General features: G+C 35.5%; 1 protein-coding gene across 1 annotated transcript in view; it reads left to right on the forward strand.

Annotated features, from left to right (window-relative positions):
• The window catches only part of THEMIS (thymocyte selection associated), a 192,975-nt gene that overhangs the window by 22,811 nt on the left and 146,248 nt on the right, over window positions 1–23,916 (forward strand). Inside the window, exon 2 of the mRNA XM_066373279.1 lies at window positions 20,117–20,275. Coding sequence (XP_066229376.1) covers window positions 20,117–20,275 — 159 coding nt within the window. The remainder of the gene's footprint in view (window positions 1–20,116; window positions 20,276–23,916) is intronic.

Genomic DNA, 23,916 nt, shown 5'->3' on the forward strand with positions numbered 1-23,916 from the left:
TAGCCCAAGAATCTTAATTTTTAATTGTTTCTGTAAAGCCAGGAGCTAGGGCTGCCACTATCAAAGCAGCCTGGCCCATGCAGGTTCGCATTGGATTCGGACAGTCGGTAAAGAAACAGCGGAGCCAAAAGCTGATAGGCCATTTTCTTTAATCCTAGCTTGCACCCAGCGGGCAAGTAAAAACACACACTGGGCTCCAAAACCCACTCACATTCAGTGCTCACAAAGCTACTGACTTATCCGAGTTTCCTAGAATCAAAGGTTTCTAGCTCACCAGCCTTATTCTCCTCAGTTCCCTATCTCCTTCCTTATCCCAGATACAAACACTACACAAACTGGCATCTCACTCAGCACTCCGCCATCTGGGCTGCTTCTCCTGGCCACATGGCCTCTTTCTGCTCTCTGCTCTGCTCCCTCTGCTCTCTCATGCTAATCATCCCAGGAACCAAGAGCGCAAGCTCTCGCTCCATCCCCACTTTATATTGTAGCTTCACAACCTTTAATCCAATATACAAAATAGGGAAGTCTCTAATACAAAGTCACTTCTCTGAGTCATGATGGGATTGTACCACCCCCTACAACGATCCTGCCTGCCCCCAGAGACACACATTAATTTCACCTGGGTAACGCCATCTTTAGTAAAGTGAGCATAATATATTTTATCTGCCCAACAGTTCCCAATTAATTTCAGCGTAGCCTGTTGGCAAATGATTGTTTAACAAGAACTGTATAGGGCAATTTTGCTTAAGGATGACCATTTCACATTAGACACAACATATCATGAACTGAGGTTGGTGTTTTCTCTCTGATATTTCTACATACAAGTAAGCCATCTTTGGGTGAGTCTCTGCTATTCTTTCACCAGTTCCGATAGGGCCATTTCAATGTTTGGGGCCACCATCCTACTCAGGCTCTTCTTACTACATACTCCTTGTAGCACTTGGCAAACACACCTAAGTTCTCCCAGTGTCTTACGTTACTCTGTAAGCTGTTCTTACAACTTTCTTAGAACAATAGCACTATACTTAAGTTTGAGTCCACTTTCCTTCAATTCTCTCTAACCACTGACTTTTTGTTTTATGATCAGATTATTTTGGAAAGACACTTGATATCAGATAATCCTTTAATACATGTTAATTTGTTTAAATTTGAAAGGTGATGTTTGTACTTTCTGAATACTCTTTTCATCAATATTAATAACCATCTAGATTGACCCTGTTTGGCCACAATCACACATCAACTACTACATATGTAAGAGATTATACTTTAAGTGGTTTGTTGCCGACTTCATTAGCATGAGGACAATAAAGGTGATACAAGGATGCTCAAATTACCAAAGCTCTGAAGCACATTGAATAGCAAAACTCAGGCTCTCAATGAAGCTTCCATTTTTCCTTTTAGTAAAGAAAATGAGTGCTGTTCAATACACTAGCCACTACCCTTATGTGGCTATTAAAATTTAAATTAATTGAAGTGAATAAATTTGAAAATTGAGTTCCTCAGTTACATTAGTTACATTTCAGATGCTCATTAGCTTCATGTGGCTGTTAGCTGTGGTGTTGGGCACTTCAAATTGTAATATATCAATCATTGCATAAAGTTCCATTGGACAACGTTGTTCTGGGGTTTTTCTGTGAGTCCCAAAGTTAGGAATATGCTTATGTCTCCTATATCAGTATAACCCACTGTCTCTATCTCTGCTGTCATAGCTGCTAAGGACTTACTGCAAGTTTGGGGTTATAAAGTTTCCTCAGGATGTCTCTAGTACTTTACCTTATCCACAGGTGTTGCTGTATTTGAGTCAGACTTTCTCAGTCTGTCATTAGTGTGAAAAGTTGCACTGCAGCACGTGTGCGCTCACACACACTTATGCACACTAATTTATTTAAATTAAACTATTTCTAGATGATTGCAGATACATCATTGTAAGCAATAATATAAAGAGACCCCATGTGGCCTTCACCCAATTTGCCTCCATCTTTACATGGAACAAAACTATGGTACACTATAGCAGCCAGGATATTGACAGTGGTACAGTCAGGGCACAGACATTGCTATCATTTGTTTCTCATGTTGTCCTTTTATAACAATACTTCCTTCCTTCCTACTCATCTCCCTCCCTGTCTTTAATCAGATTCAACCATTAATCTGTTCAGCATTTTGATTATTTCCATAATGTTATATAGAGAAAATCACACAATATGTAACCTTTTCAGATTGGCTTTTTAAAATTTTTTTTTTTTTTACTCAGGATAATTCTCTGATGATTCATTCCTGAGTGGTATTTTATAGTATGGTTGTACTGTGATTTGTGTATCTACTCACGTATTAAAGGACACTTTATTGTTTCTGGTTTATTGCTATTACAAATAGCTCTGTTATAAACACTTGTAAACAAGCTTTTGTGTGAAAATAACTTTTATTTTTATTTCTCTGGGGTAAATGTCCAACAGTGAATTGGTGGTAATTATTTTTTATGCAACTTCCAAGCAGTGTTTCCAAGTGGCTCTGCCATTTTACGTTCTTACGAGCAATGTACAAATGATCCAGTTTCTCTTCATCCTCACCAGCATTTGGTGTTGTCACTATTTTTATTTTGGCTATTTTGACAGGTATGTAGTGATACCTCACTGTGGTTTTAATTTATACATCAATAATGACTAACAATGTGTTCATTTGCTATTTGCATATCTTCTCTTCAGGGAAATGATTGTTTTGACTTTTGCCTATTTTTTGATTGGATTGTTTGATATATATATTTTTTTACTATTTGACTTTGAGAATTCTTTATAAATTTTAGATATAAATTCTCTGGCAGATATATGGTTTTACAAATATTTTCTTCCGATCTGTAGCTTGTCTTTCCAGCCATTCTCACTGGCTTTTACAGAGCAAAAGTGTTTAGTTTTGATGAAGTCCAATTTATCAAGTTTTCCTTTTATGGATTATATTTTTGGTATCAATTCTATGAAAGGTTTGCCTAGCTCTAGTTCTTAAATAATTTTCACTATTTTTCTTAAGATTTTGTATTTTACATTTACATTGAAGATTCATTTTGAGTCAACATTTGTATGTATATGGTATGAGGTTTAGTGATAGGTTGTTTATTTAGTTTTTATTTAGCCTTTGGATATCCAATTGCTCCAGCACCATTTGTTGAAGAGACCGTCTTTCTTCTACTGAATTACTTCTGCAACTTTGACAAAAATCAAATAGACTTATTTAAGTGGGGCTTTTGTTAGGTACTACTTTATTTTGTTGCATTGATGTACATGTTGATGCCCCTGCTAGTACCACAGTGATGATTATTGTACTTATGTAATAAATCTTGAACTTGAGTAGTATAGGTTGTCCACTTGATTCTTTTTAAAAATTGTTTTACCTTTCTAGTTTTTTGCTTTTCCTTAGACATTTTAGAAAAATCTTATCTATCTATACAAAAAAATCTTGTTGAAATTTTGATATGAATAGCATTAACCTGTATATCAATTTGGGGATAATTGAAATATTTATTATGATGAGTGTTCCAATCCATGAACACAGTATGTCTCTCCATTTGTAAAAGATCTTTGATTTCTTGCATCAAGTCTTTTTTTTTTTTACTTTTTAATGTACATGTTCTCTATGTGTTTTGTTAGATTTACAACTAAATATTTCATTTTTTAAGTTATTGTAAATTATATGTTTAATTTTAGGTTTACATGTTCATTGCTATAAGAATTGTTATAAGAACACAATTGACTGTTGTATGTTATCTTATATTCTATTACTTTAGTGAATTCACATAATAGTTTCTAGAATATTTTTGTCAGTTTCTTAGGATTTTCTGTGTAGACAGTCATGTCATTTGCAAATAGACTATGCTGAATATGAGTGGTTAAAGAAGACAACTTGACTTTTTCTTGATCTTAGGGAGAGAGCATTTGACCTCTAATCATTAAGTATAATGTTACCTGTAGTTTTCTTTTTTATAGATTCTCTTTAGCAATTTGAGAATGTTGCCTGTTTTTCAGAATTATTATTATTATTAATAATATTATTAAGGGTTTTTTTAATTTTTCAAATGACTTCTATGCATGTTTATATGGTTATATATTTTTTCTTTTTTAGTCTGTTAATATAGAAGATTACATTGTTTGCTTTTTGAATTTTGAACCAACCCTCAAGAATTAATCACACTTAGGCTTAATATATAATTATATTTATATACTGCTGGATTCTTTTTCTAATATTTGCGAAGAATTTTTTTGTTTATATTGTTGAAGGATACTGGCCCCTAGTTTTCTTTTTTGTAATGTTCATCTGGGTTTGGTATAGTGGTAACACTAGCTACATAAATTGGTATGTACTCATTCTTCTCTTTTCTGGAAGGGATTGTATAGAATTGGTGAAAATACTCTCTTAGAATTTTGAAAGATTTTTCCAGATAAAGAGTCAGGACCTGGAGATTTGTGTGTGTGTGTATTTTGTATTTTTGATTAATTTTCTTAATAGTTCTTGTAATGAACCAGATACCCATTTTACTATATTGGGTGACATTACTGGTTTACAAAGTTGCAAGTGTCACCTCAACTCTGCCTTTTCTGATGCCACCCCAGCAAAGGGTGGGTGAGTCTCTTATTATATACATCAAGGGTGGGATTCTAAAATCTCTACTCAACCTTTCCTGGTGTGGGTGGTTGTGGAACCAAAATTTTTTCTGTGGTATTTGGCTTGAGTAGAACAATTATTGTCAAAAATAGTCTGTTCTAAACTGTTCCTTTCCCATTTCTTTTGTAAGAGAAAACAAAATTGTTGAATCTTAAAAAAAATTTTTTTATTTGTACCCACTGGCATTTCTTGGTTGCCAGCATCTTCAGCTGCAAGTCTGGGATAAATGAGGTTAAGAAAATGAATGTCGACTCCATCTTTCCAGAAACAGAAGTTGCAACGGAAGCCTTTTAATAAGACTATACTAGCCCTGGCTGGTTGGCTCAGCAGTAGAGCGTTGGCCTGGCGTGCGGGGGACCTGGGTTCGATTCCCTGCCAGGGCACATAGGATAAGGGCCCATTTGCTTCTCCACCCCCCCTCCTTCTTCTCTGTCTCTCTCTTCCCCTCCCGCAGCCAAGGCTCCATTGGAGCAAAGATGGCCTGGGCGCTGGGGATGGCTCCTTGGCCTCTGCCCCAGGCGCTAGAGTGGCTCTGGTTGCAGCAGAGCGATGCCCCGGAGGGGCAGAGCATCGCCCCCTGGGGGCAGAGCGTTGCCCCTGGTGGGCGTGCCGGGTGGATCCCGGTCGGGCGCATGCGAGAGTCTGTCTGACTGTCTCTCCCCGTTTCCAGCTTCAGAAAAATACAAAAAAAAAAAAAAAGAGACTATACTATGAGCTTGAGATACATAGATTTGCATTCATTTAGTATTTGTTGAACAGTTTAATAATTAAAGATAGTATAAATGTACTATCCATGGAGACATGAAGACCAGGCCTCTTCTCCTAATATCATGCAACTTTCTTTTTAGTAATTATTATCTTTTAGTCACATATTGGTATGATTTTTTTTATTAATACCTTTTGTTCTAATATAAAAAAAATCTTGAAGGTAGGACCATGTGTTTTCTCACCATTTAATTATGTTAGTAATATTTCTCATTTTTTTGTTTGGCCAAAGCATATATTCTGTTAATTGGTTGAATAGATAAAAAAATGAATAAGTCAATAAACAAACCAATAAAGTGTCTTTCAAGACTTCTTTCTAAGTTATTTCTCAGCTATCCTTCATATGAAAGAAAGGAGCTTATCTTTTCCATTAAGATTGTTCCTGAACCATTCTTGCTAACTCCTTAAATTGTTAGACACAAATACACAATAGAAATATTTGTATGACACATAGGGTAAACATGGAAATTTGAAGCCAGAGGTCACTAGACAAAGACAGTAGTTTTCCCAGACTCATCTGAGCTAATCACTGCAAGGAATGCATTCAATACGTTGATATGCTTATAACCCATTATGTGGCATACCAAGGTTCATTGGTATAAGCTGAAAAAAAAAAAACTTGAATGAATATTTATTTTTATTCCGAGTTTATCTTCTCAAGTCCTATTTTTTCTTCCATAATCATCTCTTTCTTAGGGTAACTGACAAAAAAATATTTAATATTTTATTCAGGGAAACCCCTCCCCCATCTATAAGAAGAAAAACCTTTTATCTTGACCATGAAATTATACCAGCTTACAACAATATAACATTTGACAGAACTATTTAGTCTTAAGCAACATCATATAAAATAATAATGATGTCACCAATGATGGTAATATTTATTAAATCTTAAATATATGCCAGGTTCTTGGCTATTCACTTAAAATTTGATTATCTTCTTTGATCCTCAAAATAACTATTTAAGGTAGTATTACTCTGTTTATTTCAAAGATATAGAAATTCAGGCACTATTACTATTACACAGATGAAGTTATTGCCTGAGGTCACACATTATTAAATATAGATCCTAGATTTGAACCTAACTGTAGAGAAGGTATTCTTATCTGTGTTTTTTACTTTGTTAAATACCTAGGAATGAGTGCAGGGAGGAAGTGTGTGTCTATGTATGTGTGAGAGTGTGCAGTTGTATCTCGTCAGCAGAGATAAAGATCAGCCCTGAAATTCTATCCTGCAGTCTCAATCTTAGCAACAGATCTTTCTTTGGTGTTTCAAATAAAAATAGATATATTTCCCCCAATAAGACAATGTAAGATTTCTATTTTACCTTAGTGTAGCCTAATTTAAATTAGGAAATACACGTATATTTTTCTCACCTTTTGGATCAACAACTGTTAGATGTTCTTCTAACTATATCTGTTCTCTTCTACAGTAGTAACATGAGTTCCAGCTGTGAACACAGCTGCCCAGCTAAAGATGTTATTGCATAGCTCTCTTAAAGCTTAATGTGACCATTTGATGAAGGTTTGGGCAATGGGATGTAAAAGAATTTGAAGTGAGAAATCTATTACATGCCACTACAACAAAAGGAAAGTTTTTTCCTCTTCTCTATCTCTCTTTCTTACTAGCTGAAATTTAGACATGGTGGTAGGAGTTGGAACCAGCCATCTTAGAACATAAGATGTTGAAGAAGCCAGATAGCTACATAGAAAAAGCTGGATGCAATAAAGATTCCACATAGACAATAAGCTACCACTAAATTGTTATTTGAGGGAGAAATAAACATATTTCTTATTTAAACAATTGTTGTTTTGGTATTTGTTTCTGCAGCTGAATTGAAGTTCTTGCGATGGGTTCACAGCCACTAATTATTTTGTTTCTCAAAATAGAGAAAGAGTTGTGACTCAAACATACCAATTAATATAACGGAGAAATTGCTTTCCTAAGGACAGCTACATTCAAGCCAATGGTTGTCTCTATGTTTTCCCAAGAACAACAATGATTTATATAACTAAAAGAACTCTTTAGTACCTCACACCCCAGCACCCAAATGAAAGAACAGTCTTTAGAAAGTAGCTGTCGCCTGACCTGTGATGGCGCAGTGGATAAAGCGTCGACCTGGAAATGCTGAGGTTGCCGGTTCAAAACCCTGGGCTTGCCTGGTCAAGGCACATATGGGAGTTGATGCTACCTGCTCCTCCCAGCCTTCTCTCCCCCCCTTCTCCTTTCTAAAAAATGAATAAATAAATAAAAAAAATAAATAAAAAGTTTGAAAAAAAAAAATTAAAAAAAAAAAGAAAGTAGCTGTCAAATTTCCTTTTTTATAGCAAAGAACATAATTTTTTCTTGATTATCAATGGATCTATAAAAGATCAGAAAACTTTAGTAGGCTTAGCTACAATTCCTTGTGCTTGGCATTAGTGTCTATTAGTTTACTTGTCTTTGTTCTTTACCATCTTGTGTACCTTCCACTCCAGCACCTAGAATGCAAACTTCTCAAAGAAAAGAGACTCTGATTTTTGTTTGTTTATTTGGTTAGGTTTTTCTTTTGTTTTGTCTACGTAGATAGTTTCCAGTATTGTGCTCTGAATTGTTTAGAGCTCAGGGATGATAGAAACTAATGTTAAAAAGTGAAAAATGAAATTTCTATAACTGTTATAACTGTCAGCTCAATTTTGTATAAAACTTTCCTCAATGTTTTCAAAACTTTGTAGAAATAGGGGGAGAATAAGCTCTTTCACAGAGGGCAGTTTAATATTTAGAATGTACTTTAGGATTTTATTGTATTTTGCAGTTTCTCAGTCTGACTCTTTTGTACATAGAGTTTAAAAAACATTTATCATTTATTAAGTAAATTATGTTGAAACTATATTTGTTGCAGACTTGTTTTTTTTTGTTTGTTTGGTTTTTTTTTTTGTATTTTTCTGAAGCTGGAAACGGGGAGAGACAGTCAGACAGACTCCCGCATGCGCCCAATCAGGATCCACCCGGCACGCCCACCAGGGGCGATGCTCTGCCCACCAGGGGGCGATTTTCTCCCCACCCAGGGCGTCGCTCTGCCGCGACCAGAGCCACTCTAGCGCCTGGGGCAGGGGCCAAGGAGCCATCCCCAGCGCCTGGGCCATCTTTTCTCCAATGGAGCCTCGGCTGCAGGAGGGGAAGAGAGAGACAGAGAGGAAGGAGGGGGGTGGGGTGGAGAAGCAAATGGGTGCTTCTCCTGTGTGCCCTGGCCGGGAATTGAACCCGGGTCCCCTGCACGCCAGGCCGATGCTCTACCACTGAGCCAACCGGCCAGGGCCGCAGACTTGTTTTGATGAGAAATGCCTTATACAAAAAAAGAGATAATCTGATCTGCAAAAATATATTATGCTACGGAGCCACATAACTATAAAATAATGTTTATCAGTGTTTATTTTATAATTTTTATTTACTGAATAAAACTGTAGGCATTTGGGCAGGTAACTTAAATGAATATTTCACTTTATAAAAGGACTTGAGTGGACTTAATATATTTTAAAGATGAATAGGTCTTTAATCTTCTCTCTTTACTAGGTAGTTTTTGTTTTTTTTAAAAAATTCATCACTAAATCAGAAAACAAGAAAAAAGAAAGCAGGATCAAAAAAAGGAAGAAAATGTACAGTATAAATCAAGCAAATTATTTCACAAATGTAAGGGAGGTAAGTTTCAACATCGAGCATTTCCACCCAAATGTGGATATTGAACACTTTCTTATCAAATTTCTATGCAATTCTGGAAAAAAAGTTCCCACCATTACAAATAACTAGGTATACTGGAAAGAGAATACAAATGTTGTGCACATAATGTGAGATTGATAAAGTATTAATACAGTTTTTCATAGAGTTAAAAACATCACACCTATAAACATAAAATAAACATGCGAAAATTTTGACTCATTAAATGATAGAACCAGTGCAATATTAAAACCAGTTCAAATACATGTATGCAAAAATACATCCGGAAACGCTGAAATGAATTTTCTGATATCTAAACCTGATTATCATTCCCAAATATGTGATATTTAGGGTTATCTTATAGGTCAGTTGTATATGTACTAGATAATCTACCATTATTTCAATGAAAAATAATTATTTGCATTAAAAATAAGTATTTACATTTTCACCAATTTTTGTAAGTCAATATAATTAATAGCTGCATACATCTATAAAATCAAATTCCCTAACGGTCTATTTGGTGATATCCAGCTCTCTACTTAAAGGATACTTATTATTCATTTTTTCTCTTTAGAAGTCTTGGACAGCCTATTCTTGACAAGCTTTAACATAGTCTTAAAACGTGGCGTGTACAATAGGAAAGGGTTAACTTCGCAGACTTTGGATGTTCCAACTCTGCACATTTTAAAGTAAGGACGGGTCTTATACTGGTTCTTTGGAATATCTGCCTGATAAGAGTCTTTTCTTACTTTGAAACTTGGGCTACTCAAATAGATTGTTAACAATGTGACTTACAGTCAATGTCAATTCGGGTTTGACTAGGTTCCTGGGCTATGCTATGTTAGTTTGACCTCTAAGGCAGCATATGAATATTGAGTAGTTAAGGTCAGTGATACAAGCTTTACGTATCTATGTGACTGATCTGAACTGAAGACCGTGGACACCAAACTTGGGTGAGCTTTCCTGGTTCGCAATAGTTTGTATGCTGTTAGCTGCTGTTGCCAGGAGAATTAAGCTCTGTCCATGTGACTCCACTGGGAGAGGACAACTGGAAACTTGTCTCCTGAACTCTGCCTTACATACCTTTTTCCTTTGATGATTTTAATCTGTATTATTTCTCTATAATCAACTATAAGTGTGAGTAAAATGGCTGTCTGAGTTCTGTGAGTCCTTCTAGTAAGTCGTCAAACCTGAGGGTGGACATGGGGACCTCTGATGCATGTAGTTAGACATCATTTTTGCTGGACATTCAGGCAGCTATTGAAGGAGCCCTTCAACAGACAGAAGTGAGAGACTGAGAAACTGAGCTTGGCTTTTTTTTTTCACATTTAGTGCATATTAAAATGGTCATTTGTCATGGACTGCAGTCCAAGCTTCCTGAAGCTGAAAGTAGAGGATGCTGGGTTGGCTATTTATAACATTTTCTGTACCTCTCCACATGATTTCTCCAAATCCATCCAATTAATCTTCTCCAAGATGACTCCTATTTAAACTTACCTCTTTCCTTTCCTGCTAGTCACACAGAAGATACCCTGAAATTCTTCTATTCTCTTTACAAACTGACTTTAAAGTATAAATTCTATGACCTTCATCCTTAGGACCTAGCTTTGATTTCTTTCAATATGAAACGGATCTTGTAAATCAAGAAACTTTGATGTCCAAACATTTTTTTCTTCTGATGTGTCACAAAGAGCCAATTTTTGAAGTAAAAACTAGAATATTGGACTTTTTTTCATCTTTGCACTTAAAAACAAATCCTAATCTTCGTTGCGGCAAGGCAAAAATTCTATGTTATGCAGAGTCATGCCTACAGTCTACTACATAATCATCTTTCCTCATTTGATTATTACAATCACATAAAATAATTATGGCAAGTGTGAAAAAATAATTTTCCCCTTTCAATAAATTTTTTCTTTTCATGATTACTATTTCCCAAGTATTCAAAAAATTCTTTAAGTCTTTAGCACTAAACAATGACGAAATCTCTCACCTTTCCTGGGGAAATAATCTTCATGTCTTCCCATTAATTGTGGAAGGGATGCAGAGGAAGAGTCCAGCTAATGTGAGATATTATTTTCTTAAATTTCCTACTCAGCTTTAAGACATCTTTATTTTTTATACTAAAAGAATCACTTTGATTCATTGGTTGGCAAAGCCAAATATTGCTAGGATGAAATAGCTGCTGTTTTTCTCACACAAAGATTTTCAGTTTCATGTCAGGAAACTTCCTTTGACAGGCTCTATTAAGCCTCCCCTGGAATACTTAAGGGCACACATCTTACCATGTTGCACACATCCAAGGATGCCGTTCACATCCATGAATGTGAATGTTGTACTTCAAGTAGTTTAATAATAGGTAACATAGGCTATACGCAGTGGTCCTGATCATACTTCAGTTGTTTCACAGATTGATTTGTTATAAAGTACAACTGATGACAGCTGTCCTCAAACATTTTAAGGTTGCTATTGGAAAAATTAAATAGTTGTTTTCAGTATGATTCCAAGGGCTAAAAACAGTTCTAGTGGGTATGACCTACTGGAAACAAATATATACTATATGTAACAATAGGCAAAGCTGTTAAGTCAGAATTGCCCAAAGGTAGAATAGGTTACTTTAAAATAACTGAAATCACATTAGTGAAAGTGTTCAAATATAGTTTGGACAACTATTTGGTAGAGATATTGTGTAGAGACTCAGACAATGTAATATGTTAGTGGGCTAAGATGATCTTTAAGCTCCTGTCTGACATTAAGATTCAGTGATTCAATATATTATTATAATTAGTGACACTTTGCTTAGAGTTGTAAGTGAAACTAAAACTCTGTAAGCTGTCATCCGCATAGAGAAAGTTGTTGATCTGATTGATCAATGTCACCCATTAAAATTATAAAAATCAATGTCACCCAATTAAAATTATTAAAAAAGGAAAAAATGTCACGCCATTAAAATTATTAAAGAAAAGTTGTTTTTGTTATCAAGTAAGATGTTTTATGCCACAATTTAGATAGCTGCCCTGGAAAAAAAAAAGGAATGGATTGAGGGAGTCTGTATTCTGCCAGGTTTCTTTAACTAAGCCTTTGGGAGTAAACTAGCCCAATATGAGGCTTAAAATCTTAAAAAATAAGTATCATCCAAAGGGGCATAAAGAATGCAAGATAAGTTACAGTATAGGACTGGGCTGAGAATAATTTATACCTGGCATGCCCTCTTCAATTGATGGATAGTCACCTGAAACTTTATGTTGAAGAGGATTATTAGGCCTCATATGGATTCAGCTGAAAATGTGCATTGGATGATTAGTGATGGGAGGGAAAAATGGTAGAACACACTCTAGATATTTGCTGTCTCTGTCATGGACAATACTTGACACACTAGGTAGATAGAACTCATGGAATTTATTTCCTAGGGGATTTTACCTGCTTGTGGCTTTGCACTTTAGCTTGTGTAGGTCTAACAATTCAAAGCATCAGGGGTCAATTAGGCTCAAGCACTGCCTTATAAAACTCAGAAGAACATAATGTACAAATGAGAATGCCAATGTAATAGTAATTTGCAATTAGAAGTATTACTGTCAAGTTGATTAAAATTCTTGTCTTTTAGCCACGGCACCCGGGCTTCTGGTGACACTGAGATAGATGAGTTAATAATACTGATTAAGACTCTGTGTATTAAGTTATAACTTTCTTTTTTCAGTATGTTCAAATTATACTCTCTCTAACTGCCTTAAACTAGATTCTGGTTCCTTGCACTGACTATGGTCATTCATTTGTAATTAATGCTTTAGGGAAGTACTTCTCAAACTATCTGTGGTGAACATCCAATTTATTTTTTTTCACAATCTATCATGGACTGGTATGTTAGTAAAATGCAATACAAATAAATTGTTATAAAAATATAAAAATAAAGACCTATAAATACAAGCATATTTGTATTATTTAATTCAGTGGGCATAAAATAACTTCAGAATTCCTACAAAGGTTTTTAAACCTTTACTCTCAATTTCTAAACTATATTTCATAAGCAGACTAGTTAATGAGTGTTTAATACTAATAAACATGGAGAAAATTTATAATATGGTGATGCTTTATTTTTTATACACTGGATGAACACATTATAGTGCATTAGAACCTCTGTATAATCAATTCAACCAGTGTATTTATTGAACATAGTCATTAAATGGATGTAGAGAACAGGTTTACTATTTTTAATGGCTATAGAGGTCTGTAGTATCCTTATTTAACATTTAAGATATAAAATATAAGCAAGTATATTAAAGTATAAAAAAATTACTAGAAACCACATCCTTCCTAAAGCAATAAACTAAACTTTCAATGTGACATTGCTCATATAAGACATTATATTATTATTTATGATGGCATTTTGATGGTTAAAATTCGAATGAAACGTGGAGAATATTTGGTCAATAATAGTGTCAGGAGATGGTGAACCACTGATGTATTCCACCTTCATAAGGAAATAATTTATAGATGTGTAGGAGGGATATTCATTTCATCAACCCACAAGCCACATCCATTTGCTCCGATAATTGTTAACACAAAGAGTCACAATGATGACTCCTATCATAACACCAACTTGCAAACCCTCTTAGCACAGTATGATTTAATTTACTAACTTGATTCTTCCTTTAAACAAACATTGTGTTTAGTTGATATATAAAGGTATATAAAACTTTGAATCTTCCTCGACCACTAAAACTTATTTAAATGACATGTACTTCACTCAGAGTGAAAAGTTAGGCATCTTTTAGTTTCTGGTCTCACTGCTATTTTGATCTGCTTTATTGGCTTCAGCCTTTCCAATTCGTTGCAGCTCTCGTTGCTTGCTCATATTCAGACTTTTTAAAGACTTAATCAACATTCACTGCTGTCTCTAGTACATCTGTCTTTAAACTTGACTTTCTGGAAAACATTCATATCCCCAATTTACAAGAAGAACCCTGTATTTTTATAAGTAAAAGAGATTATACCTTAGTTCTTCTTAGTGTGGACACATTTCTTACTGCCTAATGCCAATGCTTTGCTGTTTTTATATTGATATTTTGAGGGCAGAGTAAGAGTCTCTATAACCTTGAAAGATAATTTCCTATCAATTTCAGATATACCTCTCTGTGGTATATCCAATATCTAAGTTTGAATCTACCTCTAGTAAAGCTGCAAGCTTGTTGTTTTATGCTTTTTTCCCCACTACATTCTAAAGAATAATCTACCTGTTTATGAGGAGTAAAGATAATCTCTGCTGGTATCCCCAATCTGATGTGGTTTTTTTTTTTTTTTTGTATTTTTCTGAAGCTGGAAATGGGGAGAGACAGTCAGACAGACTCCCGCATGCGCCCGACCGGGATCCACCCGGCACGCCCACCAGGGGGCGACGCTCTGCCCACCAGGGGGTGATGCTCTGCCCCTCCGGGGCATCGCTCTGTTGCGACCAGAGCCACTCCAGCGCCTGGGGCAGAGGCCAAGGAGCCATCCCCAGCGCCCGGGCCATCTTTGCTCCAATGGAGCCTTGGCTGCGGGGAGGGGAAGAGAGAGACAGAGAGGAAGGAGGCGGGGGTGGAGAAGCAAATGGGCGCCTCTCCTATGTGCCCTGGCCGGTAATCGTACCCGGGTGCCCCGCACGCCAGGTCGACGCTCTACCGCTGAGCCAACTGGCCAGGGCCTGATGTGGTTTTATATACACTGTAATACAATATCTAGCAAACTTTAGAGATGTAATTTCTAAACTTCAAATTTATCTCAGATCATTTCATTATTTTATTTCACCCTCCAGTCCAGCAATATAAAAATGGTAAACATAGTAGTAAAGTGGCAAACATGAGAAGAGATTCACATTATAGAATCATCTACCCTAATGTTCCTTGTCTAGGTAATTCCCAGGGTGGCCAGCTACTTGTACATTTGATATTAAACAAACAAAATGAAGATATAACCCATGCCATGCCACAGCTTTGGGTAGGCCATACTTTAAACTACTCATGTAGAAGAACTACTATGCTACCATATCCAGAATAATGGTCATTTTACAGTACAGCTAAGAGATAACTCAACCTTCACTAAGAATCTACTGAGTGACAAAACCTGTGCTGCTAGCAGTGTGTATGTGAGGACAAGTGTGGATAGAGTTAAGAGATATCTCTTCTTTGTGATCTCATAATAAATTCTGAAATAAATAATATCATACTAAGAAAATAACACACTAGTAGCAAGCTGTGATAATAATAACATAGGGTGTATAATGGAGATACATACAAAGTTGTATTAGAGCACAGAGTAGAGAATTAATTCTCACTTAGGTGAAGGAATTAAGGAGGGCCTTGAAGAAACCAGGAAAATGAGCTGAAGCTTTAGGATGGACAGAATGGGTGAATTTTGAAAATAGGGGAAAAAAACCTTCTAAATGATGTGTTTCCTCTTCCCTGGTTGCCATACATAATTAACTTTGTAGCGGAAATGGAAGAAAATCTATTGAACCAATAGTTTTTGCTCTTCTGATGTGATCATAGCATTTCTTATATGAATTGTCAAATAAGGAATGAGCTCATGAAAGGATATTAATGTGTCATTTCTATTGAGCAGAGTGGCATTAGAGAAGGTGATTTCAAAGGCACATGGATCTTTCATTACAGCCTTCAGGGGCGATGTTTGATCACTGAAAACAGGCTGCTTTGTTCCAGCTTTCTCTGATGTTTGGCATTATCCTGAATACATATGCTCTGACTTGGGAAGAATCAGTCTGTAAAGATTTAATAGATTTGCATATTCAAATTACCTGTCTTGTTAAAATGAACTAAAAACAATTTCAGTATCTGTATCTACATATACACAAACACTTAGTTCAGACATATATCAGCAAATTTTTATTTTATTTTTATTTTTTTACAGAGACAGAGAGAGAGTCAGAGAGAGGGATGATAAGGACAGACACACAGGAATGGAGAGAGATAAGAAGCATCAATCATCAGTTTTTCATTGTGACACCTTAGTTGCTCATTGATAGCTCTCTCATATGTGCCTTGACCGCTGGCCTTCAGCAGATCGAGTAACCCCTTGCTCGAGCCAGCAACCTTGGGTCCAAGCTGGTGAGCTTTGCTCAAACCAGATGAGCCCGTGCTCAAGCTGGCGACTTTGGGGTCTCGAACCTGGGTCCTCCGCATCCCAGTCCGACACTCTATCCACTGCGCCACTGCTGGGTTAGGCTCAGCAAATTTTTAAAAGGCATTTACACATATTATTGGTATTTGTTCTGAGATTATAAAAGTTGTCTATTTTAAAAAATTAGCTGTTTAATATTTTTACTTAGAAAAAAGTATATTTTAAGAAACATTGTACTGACAATATAGTACAAGACTCCAAGTTTCAGGTATGTTCTTGTCACCTATCATGAACATAACTTTCTAGTGTTGGGTGTTGCAAACATTCTCTTTATTGAAAGTAAATTAACAGCTTTCTTGGTTAGAGAAAAGTTGAAATTACAAAAAAAGATAAAAGTAAAAGATTAGTATTTTCAGGTTTTATTCCTCTTGGGACTGAAAAGAAGTGACATTTTTTTCTAAAGGAGAGACATGTTTGGAAAGAGACATGAAGAGTCAGAAGTTTTTGCATGTTGACTAAAACACAATTTTCTCTTCATAGAATACTCAGGCTTTTATTCTCTATTAATTGTCATGTAATCTTACATAAATTCACCTTTTAATTTTAAATTTCAACGAAGCCTTGGAAAAGAATGGTATTCCAGATTAGTCAGTTTGATATACATTACATCTACGATTGGACATTCATTGCATTGAAATTAAGCCTAATAGATTTCAGCTAAAATGGAATAGGTTACATCATGTTCTGTGTGACAAAGAAAAGTTATATCACTTTCTTACTTAAAATCTTTCCGTTTTTTGTTTCCATTTTCAACATACTTTACCTCAGTGGCACTGAATGCTTCTTCTGCAAGCGACATTCTCCTTTCTCTGGTTAGTTCTACAACATTCTCAGAACGGAAACTGTTTTAGTTATACATTTGTTGCCTTGAACAATGCTTTCCAAATGTTAATGTGCTTATGAATCATCTGGGGTTTTGTTAAAAATGCAGGTTCTGAATCAACAGGTTTAGGGTCTGGCCAAGATTCTAACAAGCTCCCACTCAGACACATATGTCCGCTCAATAATTGGTATTAATTAGCTCTTAGATGCTGATAACTAAAAATGTAGATTCTTTTGACTTTTGGGTTGCTTCAGATTTTTAGTGGCCTTTTTGTTTAATTTCATAAACATGCTGCATGATCTGGACTACCTCTACTTTTCTAGTCTCTTTCTCACACTTCTCTTACTGTATATATGAGACATAACAAGCTACTTTAAATTTCCAGGAAGTATTAGATCTCAGTACAATTTCAAATACTATTTCCTCTGCCTGTCCTGATATCTTGTGATACCTCCTTTAAAACACTTCAGCTGTCATCTCCTCCAGGAATCCTTCCCTAATCTCTTTCCCATGTAATTTCTTAATTAAATTTCTCTAATATCCTCCTACAATGCCCCATATTTCCTAAATTGTAGCTCTCTCATAATCTTTTGCAATATCTGCTTACTTGGCTCTGCCCTTCAAGACAGTGCTTCTGTGGGGGGTTGGCAGGAAGGCTATGTATTTTGTCTTAGATGCTTGCTGTCAATCACAATGCCTGACACATAGTAGGTTTTAATTAAATATTGTTAAATAAATGAAGAAAGGAAGTAAATGTGTTCTAGTTATGTAATAATAGAAGGCAACATTTTATTTCATAAAGCTTAAAATTGAATTGGGAGTAATAAAAACTAAAGTCATAAAAAGTTAACTAGAGGATGAGATAACACTGAAGATATAAAATGTTAGTATGTAATTAATTGCCGGAAGAGGATCATAGAAATGAACTAGTCTGAGTTTGTTAGAGAAAAATTTCATTATGGATTTATTATTATTTTTTTAATATCCTAATTTGTTCTACAAAGGATTTGTGATGGCTGATAACACTATGTATTGAAGTTAATGAAAAGTATGAACACATCATTAAGGGAAGAGTATGAGAAAATAAGGGAGTTACAAAAATATACACTTGGCCCTGGCCAGTTGGCTCAGTGGTAGAGCATCAGCCTGGTGTGCAGGAGTCCCAGGTTCGATTCCCAGCCAGGGCACACAGGAGAAGCGCCCATCTGCTTCTCCACCCCTCCCCCTCTCCTTCCTCTCTGTCTCTCTCTTCCCCTCCTGCAGCCAAGGCTCCATTGGAGCAAAGTTGGCCCGGGCGCTGAGGATGGCTCTGTGGCCTCTGCCTCAGGTGCTAGAGTGGCTCTGGTTGCAACAGAGCGATGCCCCAGATGGGCGTGCCGGGTGGATCCCGGTTGGGCGCATACGGGAGTCTGTCTGACTGCCTCCCTGTTTCCAACTTCAGAAAAATACAAAAAAAAATACATACATATATATATATATATATATATATATATATATATATATACACACACACACACACACATATACATACACACATACACACACACACTAAAACTGGAGGAGCAGATACACTAACCTGTCTGCAAAAATGGTCCTTCTTTAAAAAATGAACAGTAAGTGTGATGTGCTGGATTTTCATTTTCACTCTGCTCAGGAGGTGACTTCTGTGAGGGCATCAGCCCCTCCCTTGTCCTCTGGCTTCTGGCTGAATTCAGCCAGTGAAGAGCCCCGGCAGAGAATCAAATAGAGGGAGAAGAGTGAGATCAGAGTATTTCTTTTCTTGTGTTGCCTAGAACTGATTGTGTCTCTGTGCAGATTGCCCCTTTGTTAGAACCTTCTCAAATTATTTTAGTTTGGGAGTTCCCTCTGATCTCTATTGAGATTTTGATGCAATAGCAGAGTTCCTGAAAGCTAGAATAGATGTCAGTCTTAACAACTGTTATACCTGTTAATGCTACAATAATGTTTTAGGTGGTAGCTATATGTCCAGCAAGGTTCCGAGAGGAGAAGGTTCAATAGAGAAAAATTCAGAAAACAAAAACGAACCTGAAATCTTGTGTTTATATTGTTCACTTTTTATTGTGCTTAAGATGATATAAATTATATTGGAGGTACAGAAAAAAATGATATGTTAAACTCTATAATAATTTTCTAATTTTACTAACATCAACCTTTAGTTTATTTACTGCTTAACTATAAATGGATAATATACCAGATATGTAGTTTTTTTGGGTTGTTCCCTTTTTACTGGGGGTAAATTACCCAGAAATTTTTGCCTTTTTTCTTGCTCTTTCCTGTTGCTCATCTTCTGGCATCTCACTGCTTGCTCTCCATCCCTCAGGAGATAGAAGAGAAAAATAAATGAGTGGAGAGCATAGGAAGTTCGGAAGGAGAATGAAGTCCTGAATTAAAATGAAGCTTTTCAGTTTATCTGGGTTGGTCTGCCCTCTATTGCCATAAAGATATGAAGAGAGTTTCAGACTTGTCAAAAATCAGGAAATAAAACGGACAAAAGTCTTATATTCACAATGATGAAGAGAACTGGGTCAAGCAACAGATATGATGCTCTTGATGTAAAGCCCAGGAGCTCAGACCCTTTGTCTTTGGATCTTGGATTGTATTACATCCTTGTTTTCAGTGCTTACTTAGATCATTGTTGACTCATATAAGCTTAATTCTGTGACCCTGCAAAAATAGATCATAAATCCCAATAGAGAAAGATATGCTTGTAGTGTGACCTTGGAAAGATGAGCTAAAGGTGCTGAAGAAACCATAAATTCAATTTATAATAATAATAAAAATAAGATTGTTTCTACCTTACCCAGTGGATGAAGTGAAAATCTAATATTTTTCCTGATACGTGCTGTACATTTGCCAAGCTTGATTAAATTCCTATTTAGTAGGCAGCTAAGAGAGGAACTGAATAAAACCACTTAAAATGAAGCTTTTGACTCCTATGTTGTTCTTCATGATTTAATTCTTCTCTAAGAACTGTATTTACTCTTCTTTTTTCAGGTTCTATTTATGAAATGTTTGGAAATGAATGCTGTTTGTCAACAGGAGAAGTAATTAAAATTACTGGTCTCAATATTAAGAAGATCATAGCTGAAATTTGTGAGCACACTGAAGGTCACGAATCTCCACAACCATTTGAATTGCCTATGAATTTTCCAGGTAAAGTACATTGCAACCATTTCTCATTTGTAAAACTGCATTGTTAATAGATATATGCATCTATACTATGGAAAACAATGAAAAAGTGGTAGTTTTTCACTCTAGGGCAGTGGGTGAAAGAATCATAATGCTTATAGTTCAATGATTTTAAGGACTAATACAGGCAAATATTTTCTTTCATTTTAAAATAAACTTCCTTTACTTAGGACTTAATATTTTCTGTAAACAACTATTTAGTACGTCCCAACTATAAGCACCACTAACTATGTTACCTATTTAAAGTAAAGAACTCAAAGATATATTTTCATAAGTTATATAGAACTAATTTATATATATATATATATATATATATATATATATATATAGTAAACCTATAGACCCTCTTTATTCCTATTGCCATTATTCTAGCTCCTTGGATCACCACTAAACAATTTCCCTGCCGAATCTCACTGACAAGTCTGGCTGCTTTTTTTTTGTCTAGTTAATGGTACTCTGCCTTACAAGATTAGCCCAGCTATGTCTTACAGAAAACTTTCGCTGACCCTCAAACCTAACCTAGGTATCTCTTTTATCACCCCATAGTATGTTGGGCACCTTTGCATATGCCTTATTTCATTCATTCATGATATTTTTAGTTGTACTAATTTCTAGACCAGGGATTGGCAGACCTTTTCAATAAAGGACCAGATAATAAATTTTAGACTTTGCAGCCAAATGGTCTTCATCACAACTACTCCATTCTGATGTTGAATGTAAAGGAAGCTGTAGGTAATAAACCAGTGAGCATAATTCATTAACAATGTATTGATAAAAAACAGGTGGCCAGCAGAATTTGGCCTGTGAATTGTAATTCAGTGATCTCTACTCTAAACTAAAATTTCTTCACAGATAAATTGTAAAGTAAGGGACTTTGTATTTCTAGTAACAAGTACATTATATGGCACAGAGAATGTGCTCAATAATTGTTTATTAAGTGAATGATTAGTGGAAGACAAAAATCCAATAAACATTGATAGTATAATGTGACTCATGGTATGATTGAAGTATGCATGGGTTCTATGAGGGTCTTGATAAGAACCATCTAACTCCAGTTAGTCATGTTTAAAAACATGGATTTCTGTGTTACTATATTTGAATCCCAGTTCTGCCACTCTTAGTTGTGTAAATTTGCCAGGTTATTTCTCCTTCTTTCATGTAAAATGAGAACAATAACGCTATCTATACATCTCCTTGTGTTGTTTGGAAGATTAAATATTGAAGTATATTTAAAGTGCTTAGAATGATACTTAAACAAGGGCTTTAAAATGAATCAGCTTTTATTACCATTATTAACATTATTATTATCATTGGTGAAGTCAAGCAAAGCTTTTTACAAAATATTGTACCTGAGTTGAGATTTGGGGAATAAAAATATGTTAACTATATGAGGAGAGCATTCTTTCAGTGCTCCAATATTCCACGCCTTTCGATTGAAATTTATCTCATTATGTAATTCTAATTATTTCTTCTTTACCTCATCTTTTATATCAATGACTCTCAAAGTTGGCTGCATATTAGAATCGCCCAGGAACCTTAAAAATAATCTTGATTTTCAGGCCACTTGCCAGAGATATATTAATTTATTTGGTCTGGAATAAAGTCTGGTCATGAAGGTTTCCTATAGTTCCCAAGGTGATACTAATGAGCGTTCAAGGTTGAGAACCATTGTTTTAAATAAAATTTTTCCTAAGTACTCTAAGTGGATGTATAAACTCTCCTTTTGAATCACTATAGGCTTTCATGCCTTAATCATTGCATTTACTACGTTTTGCATGTAATTGAAGTTATTTGTGTGCTTGTCTTATGAGCACCATCTGCTGAATAGATCACAAGTTTGCTGAGGACTGAATCGGAATCTCAATTATTGCTATAATCCCTGCAGTGTTTAGAAGATGTATAAAATAAATATTTAGCAAATCAAAATAACTAGAATCTTCTGGTAGAAGGAGCATGTTTTATTATAGTAGTTAAAACACTTAGCTTTTGACTAATACTTTAACTTGAGAAATTGCTACTTACAATATCCCTTTGAGCTTTCATTTTACATAATCATTTTGCTTCAACTGAGCAACAATTTGAAAAACATATAGGCAAAGCTAGTTTTATTGTAAGAATTAGGATTAAAATTAGAGGGTAAAAATATTTGGTGATGATTAGGGTATAGTTTCTCTTAAAAAAAAAAACTCCTCCTAGATCATGATAAAGCAATTCCAAAATTAGAAGTAATTTGTCTATATCAGCACAAGGCCACTAATGTGTTTTTTTTTTATAAATTTCAAGAAAAAACCTCTGTCCTCTACTCAAAATTTTTAGTTTCAACTTCCAGTTAGATTTTAAACTCAAAGAGTTCAATATATATTTTTAGATATCTTTTATTGGGGAATTTTCCCCAAATTTATTTTTTACTGATTTCTAATTTGACCTTAAACATGAACAGCTTTCTTATGTCAAAATTTCATAATGTCTTTTTGTGGTTTATAGCTGACTTCTTTTTTAGCAATGAATAGTATTTTATTATCTGGATGTACCACTGTTAATTTAGCCATTCACCTACTGAAAAACAACTTGATTGCTTCTATGGTTAGGTAATCATCAATAAAGCTGCCATAAACATTCATATGCAGGGTTTTGTGTGGATATTAGTTTTCAATTTGTTTGGATAAATACTAAGGAGTATGATCACTGGAGCACATGGTAAAGGTATTTTTTTTCTTCTACTTTTCCAAGTGAGAGTAGGGGAGATGGAGACACAGACTCCTGCATACACCCTGATTGGGGTCCACCTGGCAACCCCCTGTGTGGGGCTGATGCTCTGCCCAGCTGGGGTCATGCTTGCGATCGAGCTATTTTAAGCTCTTGAAGTGGGGGCTCCATAGAGCCAACCTCTGTACCCAGGGATGATGCAGTCAAACCTATTGAGCCATGGCTGAGGGTGGGAAAGAGAGAGAAAAATAGAGAGAAGGGGAGGGGGGGAGGTGGAGAAGCAGATGGTCGCTTTGACTGTGTGCCCTGATGGGGAATCGAATCGGGGAGACCCACATTCCAGGCCAACACTCTACCACTGAGCCAAACAGCCAGGGTCTGGTTTTTAAAAACTGTCAAATTGACCTCCAAAGTATCTGTATGATTTTTCATTCCCACCAACAATTAATGAGAGTTCCTGGTGCTCCACCAGCATTTTGTGTTGTCGGTGTTTTGAATTTTCATCATTCTGATATGCATACATCTATGGTATCTCTTTATTGTTTTAATTTTCAAGTCCTTAATGATAGATATTGTAGAGCATATTTATGCCTATTTGTCATGTGTATATCTTCTTTGATGAGGTGTCTGTTCAGGTCTTTTGCTCACTTTTAAATTAGGTTGTTTGTTTTCTTCTTATTGAATTGTAAGAATTCTTTGTATATTTTGGATCCAAGTTCTTTCTCAGATATGTCTTATAAATATTTTCTATCAGTCTGAATTGACTTCTTATTCTCTTGATTGTATTAGTCACTGAGCAAAATATAAAAAAAAATTTTAATTAATTTTAGTGAGGAGAAAGAGAGAGAGAAAGAGAGAGAGAGAGAGAGAGAGAGAAGGGGAGATGAACAGAAAGCATC

This window comes from Saccopteryx leptura, chromosome 3 (genome assembly GCF_036850995.1).
Source record: "Saccopteryx leptura isolate mSacLep1 chromosome 3, mSacLep1_pri_phased_curated, whole genome shotgun sequence".
Taxonomy (NCBI): domain Eukaryota; kingdom Metazoa; phylum Chordata; class Mammalia; order Chiroptera; family Emballonuridae; genus Saccopteryx; species Saccopteryx leptura.